General features: G+C 35.3%; 1 protein-coding gene across 1 annotated transcript; it reads right to left on the bottom strand.

Annotated features, from left to right (window-relative positions):
* Window positions 1-2,607: 2,607 nt before the first annotated feature.
* On the bottom strand, window positions 2,608-7,346 carry LOC107956754 (transcriptional regulator STERILE APETALA). Its single transcript, XM_016892291.2, has 2 exons — window positions 6,985-7,346; window positions 2,608-4,143 (listed from the first exon to the last, which is right to left on the bottom strand). The coding sequence occupies exons 1-2, from the start codon at window positions 7,264-7,266 to the stop codon at window positions 3,034-3,036; spliced, it is 1,392 nt and encodes a 463-aa protein (XP_016747780.1). The 5' UTR covers window positions 7,267-7,346; the 3' UTR covers window positions 2,608-3,033.
* Between the last annotated feature and the right edge of the window lie 5,337 nt (window positions 7,347-12,683).

Here is a 12,683-nt window from a genome sequence, read left to right as displayed (position 1 = left end):
CCCTCATTTGTCATCGGATTAGTATGGAGCTTTCATAAGCTCTCTTATGGCGTGAATTTGAATAAATAATGTTTTTAAAAGCTTTAACATTTATTTGTTTGTATAATTTGTCTTGTTCAAATTTGAAATGGCACATAATTGCTTCAATAACGAATGTGGCATCTCATATCTCGGAATTCGATGATCGGGTTGGGAGTAGAGTGTTATAGAACTTGATTAGGTAGATTTTGTATGTGTTTAGCTAGTTTCTTGCTTGCCAAGTAATTTAGTTTGTTGATTAAGACAAATATTTTATGTTCATGATTATGTCTATTTTGTTAATATTATTAATGTGAGTGAAAATTGTGTTTTGAACATAATTTTTATATACTACAACTTATGACTTCATTAAGGTGTAGTTTTCTGTCAAAATAGGTGAGTTTGGGGGAGATTTTTGGGCCCTAACAAACTTATTTTGATGCAAGTAGTCAGATGTATCGAAACAAATAATTCAATAGCCAAAATGAATAATAGCAGCTAGTTGTATCAGTACAAGTACCCACTTGAGTTGATACATCTAGGCAACGCAAAGGTTTCTCTCATGTTTTGAGTTGTTCTGATCCTCAGAGACTCGAACTTGGTCTCGACTACCCTCGAACACCTAGAACTCATTTCGAAATTGTTAGGCTTGAAAATATTGAGAGGGAGTGAATTGGTATTCTAAGAATTTCTACAAACTTTTCTAAATGATAATGAAATGAGAGATTAGCTTGGGCAATTTGATTTATAGTGGTTCAACCCAATTGCCTACCTCCACTTTCTTAGTATACCTCAACCAAGGATTTTCTAATTCACTACACTTGAATTATTACCTTTCAAGGAAATGTATAACCTTTAGAATCCCTATCTTTTTCACAAGGCTATGATAGAACATTACCCTTAGTTTTTGTGGCTAAACTAGAACCCTCTAGCTTTTACGAATCTCAACTAGAACCCTTAACAAATTACGTAAGGTTTTATACCTCAAAAACATTAACTATCTTTTAGCAAGTATAAAGGAAAAATGTTAAAAATGAAGACCTTTCAAAGGTGTATGTTTACAAGTCTTAAGCTCTCTCAAAGAAATGAAATGAGAATGATAAATAGATTTAACAATAAGCATCTAAAGAGATATGTACAAAAGAAAATGAAGAAATAAAGAATTTGAGGCTTTTCTCTTGATTAAAATACTTGGATGTTCTTCTCTTATGTCTTCAAGTGATCTTGATTGAATATATACCCTCTAACTGATTTTTAGACGTTTGGAGCCATTGGAAGGAGTTTCTAGCCATTAGGAGCATTTATTTTGTGCATTTAAAGCAGTCTGCAATAGTGTGTCTCGAGACATAAACCCCTTGTCTCAAGATAGGAAGAACAAAATATGACTGTTGGAGCTATATCTTTACTTCGATGTTGGCTAGTCTTGTCTCGAGACATGGTTCCTTTGAAGCATTTTTAGCTTCAATGTTGGTCTGTCTCAAGATAGACATGCTTGTGTCTCTAGACAAGACTGGAAACCGTAAAAAATGTGTCTAGAAATATTTTAAATGACTTGGGGGTTCTTCAAAACTTGGAGAAAGATTAAATTATTTAGAAACTTTGTTTTTGAGTTCGTAACACTTGAAAATATATTTGGATAATATTGAAATAATTTGTGGAAATTTGATTAAGGGATTTTATAATGAAGTTTGTTATATCAAAACAATTGAAAATCAAAGCTAACAAAAAAAATAATTGTTTTAAATGGCTTGAAAATGATCTAAATCAATGTGAATGTATTAATATAAATCGATTAATGTTTGATGTTTTACATTGAATTAGAAGTAGCAATAGTTCAATTTGCTCTGGCAACGAATGTAGTGTCTTACATTCCTGTTCGAAGATTAAGTCAGGTGTGGGATATTCTAAAAACACTGAAACAATAAATTTGCTCAATGTTTTTATTTGTTTCTATTATTTTTTAGAAAATGAGTATTGAATATTTCTATACAAAGAATGATAAATGTGAAGGGTTTAAAAATAATTTTCCCTCATTTTCTCACTTTATTTATTTTTGAAAATTTTTCTACTTTTGATTTAATTTTAATTTTTTAGAATTTTCTAACTTTAAAAAAAATTCAATATTTTATCATTTTATATATAATCAAAATAAACTTGAAAAAAAAGTAAAAATTAAATACTAAAATTGTTATTATACCAACTAAAGAAATGCCACTTAAAGTGACCAACTTTTTTTTTCAAAAACTTTCATGACCAAATTGTAACTAATTTTAATTAAGTAATCAAAACGAAAACTTAACCATAATTTAGTGACTAATGTGAAATTTACCCAAACAAAAATTAAAAATTAAAAATTAAAAATTAAACTATCAAAATATGTAAATATTTAAAATTAAATTTATCACCATATCAATTAAAAAACCACATCATCTTTGCATTAATAATTTAACGAGAAAAAAATAAATATCAATAATATTTACCAAATTGAAAATTTTTGTAAGTAAATCGTACAAAAAAGAGAAGTTTCTATTTAAGATGCAATTTTATCTGGTAAAATTAAAACAAAATTAAAATATCTGATACGTAATATTTAAATTAATAATATAAGCCCCAAAAAGAAAATTTTGTTTTCTTAGCGTTTGGCAGTTTCGCCTTAAAATCAAGACTACAAGTACTAGAGAAAGCACTACTGCAAAAAGATAAAAGAAGTGGTCTAGTTCAGAGCTAATAGGAACTAAAGGATTTTGTACTTTTGTTTTGTCTTTTCCTTGGTTAATTTTAACTGAAAAAAACGCCGATTAAACCAGTTTCCAATGGGAAATCATCAATCGAATACTGACGACACCATCCTCCCCCACTATTTATCCTCTTTCGAAACCTAAACAAAAATCCCTAAAAACAGTCAACATCTCCCTCTCTTTCCATCAATGACTTTCGTATTCTGACTCCCTTCCCTTCCACCATGGCATGGGGCCTATGCCCTAAAAGGATCGATTCCTACCCTTACTCTTCAGCCTACTGTGCACCAAAATCCCATAGGTGGATGGTCGAATTACTGCTGGCAGCTGCAACATGCCGGTCATCTCCCGCCATCGCGTTCACGGCCCCTATGTTCTCACCGAAGCTATACAAGTATTGCCCGTGCTCTATTCCCCATACCCTTATTACACCCGCTGCGCACAACAGTGCGTACCCCAAGTTCATGCAACCCATTAGGTTCCCTAGCCGTGTGTTGAATCTGCATAACTCTTCTAATGTGTCCGCCCGTCGCACGATTGCCCTGCCACGGTTGTCCACAATAATGAACGCCTCGTTGTTCGTGTCCAAGGAATTCACGATAAAGCCTCTCGCACTCTCCCTGTCATGCAATGGAAACGCTGGGTTTCTCAAGTCTAAAACCATGTACTTATTACTCGTACAAGCAACCGCCGATTCCTGACTCGTCACCCTGACACGGCCTATGGCTTCGGTCAACTCAGTCAACATATGCCAACCCCTCAAGGACTCTCGGTCGGTTAAAGTTGTGTTTACATAAACGAGCTCTTCAGTGTTGCCATCCCAAATGTGGATAGCACGGCCGGGTACCCCGGCGTAAAGGCCCACCCACCAGCGCCCACAGCCGGTGAAATCCACCAATGAACCGTCGTCCACGATGTTTCCAATGTGAGCCCTGCGCGCTTGGTGCTGGCCTTCTATGATTGCCACGTAGATGTCTCCATCCAGCGTGGCGAAAATAATCCTGGGGTCCGTGATGATAATGCCGGATACGGCGCGTGAGAAACGGCCAAAACGGTCCCCGTGCAGGGGGTGGAAGGTAGCAACGTGTAGGCGGGTGGCGAGGTCGAAGAGGCGAACGGTGCCATCAGTGAAGCCACAAGCAAGGTGGGTATCGGAAAGGGTAAGGCACCGGCAGGTCAGCCCGTCGGGGATGTCCACGCCGGTTGGATCGAAGTGGAGTGTCACGTGAACCGATCTCCCAAGGCGAAAATTCTGAGACGTTTGATGACGGTATACGTATTCCTCATGCCACGTGGTGTGCATGCGGTGGGTGCGACCCCATATGACGCTTGTGAGACGGTGCCACAGTGGATCAGACCGAGAGACAGCTTGCCAAGTGGAACAAACCTTCATGCAAACAAATTTTACGTAACTAAATATTCATAAATTAAATTTTAAAGTTAAAAAGAAAAAAGCGCGCAGTTATAAGAGCTAAACATCGACATAATAATAACTGGAAAGCCAGAAGCCAGCCCACAAAAATAGGAATAATAACACAAATATATATAATGCACAAACTAAGAAATTAGAGTTGAACACGAGATATATTACAAGTAAAAGACAAGTTGATTAATGCATCATGAAAAGACTGGAGGATTTGGTTAAAATTGGGCAAAGCCCTTGTTTTAACAATGACCCAAGTAACGCCATGCGCATTATAGAATTTTAATGACGAGAGGAACAAGCAATAGAGAGATCATCAGGGAAAGTTACTTTAGGGTTCAGATGTCAGAATATTGCAGAGCTCTTAATGAAAAGATGGGTATTGTTTTGCTTCCATTGACAGATTCTTTCCTTTCCACTTTTTCAAAATATGCAGTAATTGTTTGAATCGACTTGTCTTTGAACGTTAATAGGCTTTGTGGAAGTACTGAAGACCTAATCTCATATCCTACTTTCAGAAAGACTGTGACAGCTCCCTTTTTTTTTCAAACTACTTTTTCGTTTTTTTAACTTTTAATTAATCCATTTTTCTGGGTTTCTTCAATCGGAGCTGATGGCCTCTGAACAAAAGCTATAAAATCATAGCTGCAAGAAAATGACAAAGAATCCTCGGGCTCAGGTGTTCAGATAAAATCTTTGCAAATGTGGAAGACAATGAGAGAACTTTTCTAGACATTTAGAAGGCTAAAGAGCTTGAATTAAAATACATTTGATATCAAATAATTAAAATATTTTAATATAAAGCATATACCGAACTATGAAATATTTGGTACCGCAAGAATACTAGGATTTTAATAACAAACAACGTAGAAAAAGTAGGAAGGGGGAAGTATTAGCTGTGGCCCATAGAGAGTTTAGATATATAATTTATAATATTCAACTCACTTTCATTTCCTAGAAAGGATTGGCCAAAGGGCAGTGTTTTTAAAAGCAGAGAATCTAATAGCCTTCCCCAGCTTACCTTTTCCTGCTCTTTTTCTTGGACTCTTACCCCATACTTCCACTTCTTCCCACATACCTGCTGCTCCACTCCATTCCACATAGTATTATTCATATACTATTTATCACTCACTTATTGGGACCCATCTCTATGCATGATCTTATTTATAAAATGATTTATGCAACAAGTAAACACTGAACCACAAATCACAGCAACGAACAACAAAAAGAGAATCCAAAACCTTCTTCAGCTAATCTTTGATTTAAATTTTATTTGGGTCGTTGTTCTGACAAATAATAAATAGGAGAGTAAACATCAAAAAACGAGAAAAAGAAAAAGGTTCTGAGACTCCAGAATCATATTCTACTCAATAATATATATGCCAACACAAAAGAAAAGAACAAAATAGAAGTCACCCAAACTAAGCCTCTGGGCTTTAAGCAAAACCAAAATATGAGAAGACCCTTGTCTCTGAAATGACAAGGAGACATCAGTTTTTATAAATTTATATTTATAATAAAATAAAAATTGGGTTCCATGTGCTTTTTGGCATTGCACATCGCCACATGCAACCCTTTGACTGATAAATGATCTAAAGAAACCAAAAAGTCTTAAGCAAAGCCTTAGGTTTTTCCACATTGAAACCTTCTTAGTATAAAACACCCCTGTGTGCTGCTTGTAAGTAACCATTAAAAATAATAAAAAGCCTACCTCTAAGAGCTTTTTCATTCTTTTCGGGTCACCAGAAAATACTTATCTAAACATTAAAATATAAATTTTCGACAACATAAACAATAATTCACTGTGTAATCCAGTAATTTAAAGTCTCTTTTGTGCTAATCAATGCAACAATATCTTATTCAACTTGACTTTCAAGGCTTCTAATTGCCAAAACTTCCATTAATATGCTCCTGCACTGAGCATTTATTGGAGACTTGCAGGGATAGAAAATAGTATCTTAGACCTAAAGTCCTAAACTATACTACATTTATATATTACAACAGGGCAACAGTTTCCATATGTACAATAACTAAATATAGAAATGTAATAGATGCAACAGAGACAATTTCCTCGCGGTTAAATTCAGAGGTCACTTTCTACATGTTTGCATTAGGAAAAGAATCCATGGATTTATCAGATAGCTAAGAAGGGCCAGTCGAGAAAAATAAATGGAAGGATTTCTAGAGCTTTAAAAGATAAGGATGTTACCAAGAAAAGGAAACAAAGGAAATTCAAAACAGAAGATCCCTTTTGCTCTAAATATATGAAAGGGTCTAAAAATAGATATTTCGAAAGTGGTAAAAAGGAAAAAAAAAAAAGCATTGCCTGAAGATTAAACTACAGCATCCGAAAGGGACATAAATTTGTAAGTAAAGGACCCATACAAAGCTAGTTCCCCCCATTAGATACTAATAAATCCAAGACTTTGACACTATATATAAGCATTCGCTCGGCTCTACTTTCATTGAATGGAGTTTCTCAAGTAGGGAGGATTAAAGAAAAATAACAAAATCAATGTCTGGGTACCAGAATCCGTAAAATTACAGTACATTTTCAGGGGTCCAAACGATATTTTTGACCTGACTGATTTTGTCCTTTCCCACAACTTCTTATCTTGTTAATGTAGTGATTTTGCAGTGTCATTACAATGCTATGCAGATAGGTTAAAGGTTTTTTTTTAAATAGTTGATATCAAAAAAGAAAATCCCAAGCGAGAATTCTCTAAGTCAATCAGCTCAGTCTCCTTAAAATCAACAAATGAACTGACATATGTAATAAAAAAAAAGGTATTTAACGATGAATACCTGAAACACATGGGCAATAGCACCAGCAGCTGCAAGGCGGCCAATAGAACGAGAAGCATCAATGGCAACTTTGACAACAAGATCTTCAACAAAAGGCCCAGGCCAGATTTCGTTATTGCCACGTCTACGAGTCAAAGAAGGACCTTCGAAATCACCCCCACCACGTCTAGCGCCATGGCCATTGCCATTGCCATTGCCATTGCCATTGCCATTGCCATTGCCATTGCCATTGCCATCTTCAGAAGAAGACGAAGACGAGGCTGATGAAGAAGAAGAAGACATTAATAATAAGTGATGGAAGCTATAAAGGGGAGAAGAGAGAAAGAAATGGGCAAAACAAAGCAACAAGGACAAAAAGGTGTTTGATAAAAAGACACAAACTGAGGGACCCAAAAGAGTTTGTTTGAGATTCTTGGATATATATTATGAGAATTTTCACTTTATATTATTTTAAGCTGCTATCCCTTTATATACTTGTATACACATAGTATACATGTATTATATAAATACGTCATCAATCAGTATTTATACACAAAATGTCATATTTGACAAATTTATATTTGATATACTTTTCCCGCCCTGCAAAGACGGCGGGGAGTTAGTTTCAGGTCACAATAGAAACTGATGGACTTTTGGATTCGCCACGGTGTTTTCAGGTGCTTTTCTAGGAGTCTTTATCTTTTGTCCAACTTTTTCTTTTGTCCTCTGTTATTGATATTTAGGCTAAAGAAAAATACTTTGAAAAGCAAATATATGTATATAAATCGAAGGCGTGTTTGGAAGCGATCTGATTCAGTACAAAGAGGAGCCACCTCGGATTTGTTAACAGACCTAGTCTCAACTAGTGTGGTTGAAAAAGCTAGTCACTCAGCAGTCTTAGCCAGCAGCTACTTAGGGACCGCTGGGAAACTGCAGTTTCAATGCTCAATGCTCCATTTTTCACTTGTAATCTGTTGTTGATAGCCCTGACAGCCCTTTGCTCCTAACCAGCTCAGGTTCTTTTTTATGACTTCAAATTTCATTTTACATCTGTAGATACCATTATCATAATTTAAATGGGAATTCCTTTTACTAATGTGTTTAAATATGATTCATTAATCGTACTATTTCATGGGAATACAAAACATTCCAGCGCATAATTAAATGACATTAATTGCGCGATTTATCGTATCAAATGTGAAATAGATGGACTCTTTACTTAAACATTTTTCTATAACGGGTACTTAAATTATTATTATTATTATTTAAATTGGTATCTCTGTTAATTTAATTGTTAATTAAATTATTATGTTTATTTTTTAAAAAAATATAACCAATTAAACATAGACAAATGGCAAAAAAATATTATTTTATATTTTATATATATTGTTTTTATTTTTTTAGAACTAGATCGATGATTGAACCAATCAGGCCACCAGTTCTCAGCTTGAATAACAATTCCGATTCAGTCAAATAAATTAATAAAATTTTATAAAAATAAAAATAAATATTTTAAAAATAGAAAAAATCGGTTCAATTTCTTAGCTTAGTTCAACTAGCCTGTATTAATTTGTGGGTCAATCGATTCAACCTTAATCTTGGTTTGGTTCTGAAAACACTGGTTCTGATCGATGAAATTAATCGTTAGCATCTTGACTTTAAGAGGGCAAAATTCGAGCATCATTGGTATTGTCATACATCATAAAAGAAAAAAGAAAGAAAATAAAGGAAAATAAAAAATATAGAGAGAAATAATGTAAAATAAAATTAAAAATTTTAGTTTTTTTAAAAGTTTATGTCGAAACCATTTTTTTTTGAAAAAAAACAAAAATTAGGTTGTCGACTAAAATTTGAAAAATTGGGAGTCGCCACCAATCTTTTATTAAGGTGTGATTGGTCACCTAAAAATGACTTTGGTCTACAAATTTTAGAAAAACGGGCCCAGGAGTCGGTTACGTATGAGGAAGGATTAGCACCCTCATTACGCCCAAAAATTGGTACCTAGTTAATTAATTAATGTTTTAATGTCGAAAATTTGAAAATCGTAATCCTTAGCAAAAACTTAAAAATATTACGTATTAAGACCCTTATCATTTCAGAGAAATAAAATACCACACCCAATACGTTAGGGCACGACATTCTAATTTTCCCCAAAAATGAATTAGGGCAAAAAACTAGTGCAATAAAAAATGTAAAAGAATATCCATTTATTTAAGATTTAAGAAATCGCGGCCCAATACGTTAGGGCACAATTCCTCTAAAATCCCAAACTCGGAATATTTCCTCTATTATTATTTTTTTTTAAAAATTATTCATTTCGAGAAATCAATGCGTCACATCCAATACGTTAGGACACAACGTGTTGGATTTCCAATAATGAGTTTTTATTTTTTTGATTAAAGAGAAATGCTCGATTCTTAAATTTAACGAAGAAAATCGGAACCCAATACGTTAGGGCTCAATTTCCTTGAAAATCCTAAATACAAGCACTATCTCAATTTTGAAAAGTTTAAAATCGAGTAAAAAAAATGATGTGATGCTACGTTAAATATACAATGCTGTAATAAATATTGCGATAGCATAGAAATAATGTGAATATATAAACAAATAAATAAAATAATGACATGCAAAATATCAAATAAATGAGCGAGATAATAATAAAAATATGTAAACCTAAATCAATAGACAAATGATTGAAATAAACAAAAAAATGTATACATGTGCACATAAAAATATATAAGTTTAAAATAATTAAAATAATATCAAAATTAATTAAATAAAACATGTGTATATAAGTATACGGAAAATTTTAGTCTCTTTTTTAATGTATAAATACATACAAAAAGAAACATATATATAAAATAATAATTACATAAAAAATAAAAAAACATTATCCAAAATTTGACTTTAAGAAAAATATGAAAAAAGGACTAAATTGGATCGCAAATAAAAAACAAGGGTAAATCTGTAAATAAATAAAGTTTGGAGGACTAAATTGAATGCGCGAATTACATAGAGGGGCTGGAAGGGAAATTTTCCCTTCTCCTCTAAATGGCACCGTTCAAAAGGATTAAATTGGAATTTAAAATAAGTTAAAGGTCGAATTAAATAAAAAATAAAAAAACCTAATTGAAAATATATTAAAAGACGGAGGGGCTAAAAATGCAATTTACCCCTCCGCTAAAAAACACGCGGATCCTAGGCCGGGTCGGGTTGGAGTCGGGCCGGCCTCCCCAAAACGACACCGTTTTGGGTGTTTGGGGGTTCTCCAGAACGGTACCGTTTTGGTACCTTATAAATACCCTCTTTTTCCAAAAAAAATCATTTCAAAACATTTAAAAAAAACAAATCCCTTTTAAAAAAAACTCTTTCAGCCCCTCAGTCCTCCGGCCATTGGTCGGTCATCGGACGGTCACCGGGCACCGCGCCGGCCGTCGATCTCTAGCGCCGGCACCGCTGTCTGCGGTGGCTGAAAAGGGGAAAAATTTTCCGGTTTGACCCTCTAGACCCCCTGAGCCTAAATTCGGGCTCAAATCTTACAAAACACCAACGAAAGTGCCCCTAAAAGCACTGAAACCTTTCAGCTTCCGGCCGTCTTTCATCGGAGATGACACCCTCAGCCATCCACGGCGATTTGGGGCTTCAAAACACAGGTTGTGTCTTCTCTTTTCCCCTATTTATTTTATTCGTATGTATATAATGTAAAAAAAAATAAATACAACAATAAATAAAAGCTGCAAATAACAACCTTTGATTCATTTGTTTCTCTGTTTGTGTTGTGAAGATAGGGCTTTTATTGATTCAAAAAAAAATCGGATCCCCTTTACAGTGTGCGCAATGGCTTTTTATAGCCATATTACAATAAAATAAAGAAACAAATCCTATTTTATCTCTTCTTGATTTGCAATCCTTGATTTTTATTTTCTATATACTGTTTATTTCCATTTTTGTGCAGGTGAAGATTGCGGAGATTCGGAGGACCGGCTGAGTAGCTACGGCGCGAGGCTCCCTCAGAAACCCTAGGGTTTTTGAAATTGCTTTGGGCCTGGGTCTAATTTTGGGCCCGTTTATAATTTGTAACCCGGGGTAAAAATCGGAGCCATATTCGAAATTGGGCCACTATTTTAAATTGGTTTTGGGCCTTGTGGCCCGTTTGTAATTTTGGGCCTTTTACCCGAGCCAAAATCGGGTATTACAGCTGCCCCTCTTTGCTCGTTGTCGTGTAACAGGAACAGAGCAAAGGCTTTAAAAATGCCCGATCCCTTTCTGCATTCATTTCATGCATTGCATTGTTTCATATGCATTAAGAAATACATCAAGGGATTCTAATTAATTTAAATCACTCCTCAGCTAATCTGGAAACCAACCAACCCACCAAGCACCACTACGGCACTCGATCGAAAACAAAAAATATGGATCAAAGGATGGAAAGATTAGAACAATCCCAAAAGGAAATGCAGGAGTAGCTTCAAAAGCAAATGAGTGAGCAGCAAAAGATGATAGACAAAATGATGGAATCTCAAGGGAGTATGATGGCTCAGTTAACTCAGTGGTTCAGTAAAGGAACTGATAAAGGAAAAGGCTCTGTGCTCAATATTGAAGAAGGAGACAATGAGGGACCTGTCTATCCTTCAGAATTTACCCCCAACAAGTTGAGATATACCCACGTAGGTCTTCTATTACCATTAATCCTCCGGGTGACGCTGCAACGCTAATGAATCTCCAACCAGGATTAGGCTCTAACCCCGGAGCCAACTTTGTTAATCCTGCTATTCCTGATTTTGATGAGATAGTTGGAAAGGAGAAAATAAACGATGAATTGCCAAAACAGCTAGAGGAAAAGTACAAATGGCTGGAAGAGAAATTTAGAGCGATGGAATGTGCAGAAGGCTACTATGGGATGGATGCTAAAGAATTGAGTTTGGTTCCGGATTTAGTGCTCCCTTACAAATTCAAAATGCCAGAGTTTGAGAAATATAATGGAACTAGTAGCCTCGAAGATCATATTACCATGTTCTGCAGACGAATGATCGGTTATGTCAATAATGACTAACTCTTGATTCATTGCTTCCAGGATAGTCTCACAGGGGCAGCATCCAAGTGGTACAATCGATTAAACCGTACCCAGATTAATTCATTGAGAGATTTGGCACAGGCGTTCATAAAGCAGTATAGCCATGTGACTGACATGGTACCTGATAGGATCACTCTGCAGAATATGGAAAAGAAACTAGGCGAAAGCTTTAGACAATACGCGCAGAGATGGAGGGAGGTCGCCGTACAAGTTTAGCCGTCTCTTCTAGAAAGAGAGATGACGATGCTTTTCGTCAACACATTGAAGGCACCATTTATTACACACATGTTAGGGAGTGCTACTAAAAGTTTTTCCGACATAGTTATGAATGGCGAAATGATAGAAAATGCTATCAGAAGCGGGAAAATAGATGCTGGAGAAAGTAACAGAAGGGCGGCCTCAAAGAAGAAAGAGAACGAGGTCAAAACACAAGTGCATATTCGAAGACAGCTACAGTGAATCAGCCGAGAAAGGTGGCTGTTAACCAGCAAGGATCATCAAAGCAGAGATCTGATACAAGACAAAATACAGAGAAGATTCAATTTACGCCAATTCCAATGACATATAAGGAGCTATATTAGAATCTATTTGATGCACACGTGGTTTCCCCTTTCCACTTGAAACCTCTGTAGCCTCTATACCCCAA

The sequence above is a fragment of the Gossypium hirsutum genome, chromosome D07 (genome assembly GCF_007990345.1).
Source record: "Gossypium hirsutum isolate 1008001.06 chromosome D07, Gossypium_hirsutum_v2.1, whole genome shotgun sequence".
NCBI classification, from domain to species: Eukaryota; Viridiplantae; Streptophyta; class Magnoliopsida; order Malvales; family Malvaceae; genus Gossypium; species Gossypium hirsutum.
This window is presented reverse-complemented; position numbering and strand designations above follow the sequence as displayed.

Bases quoted from the DNA above. Each gene is read 5' to 3' on its own strand.
- LOC107956754 (XM_016892291.2), bottom strand. From the start codon at position 7,266: ATGTCTTCTTCTTCTTCATCAGCCTCGTCTTCGTCTTCTTCTGAAGAT. The intron at 4,144-6,984 runs GTATTCATCGTT...GTTTGCATGAAG, and splicing joins CTATTGCCCATGTGTTTCAG to GTTTGTTCCACTTGGCAAGC.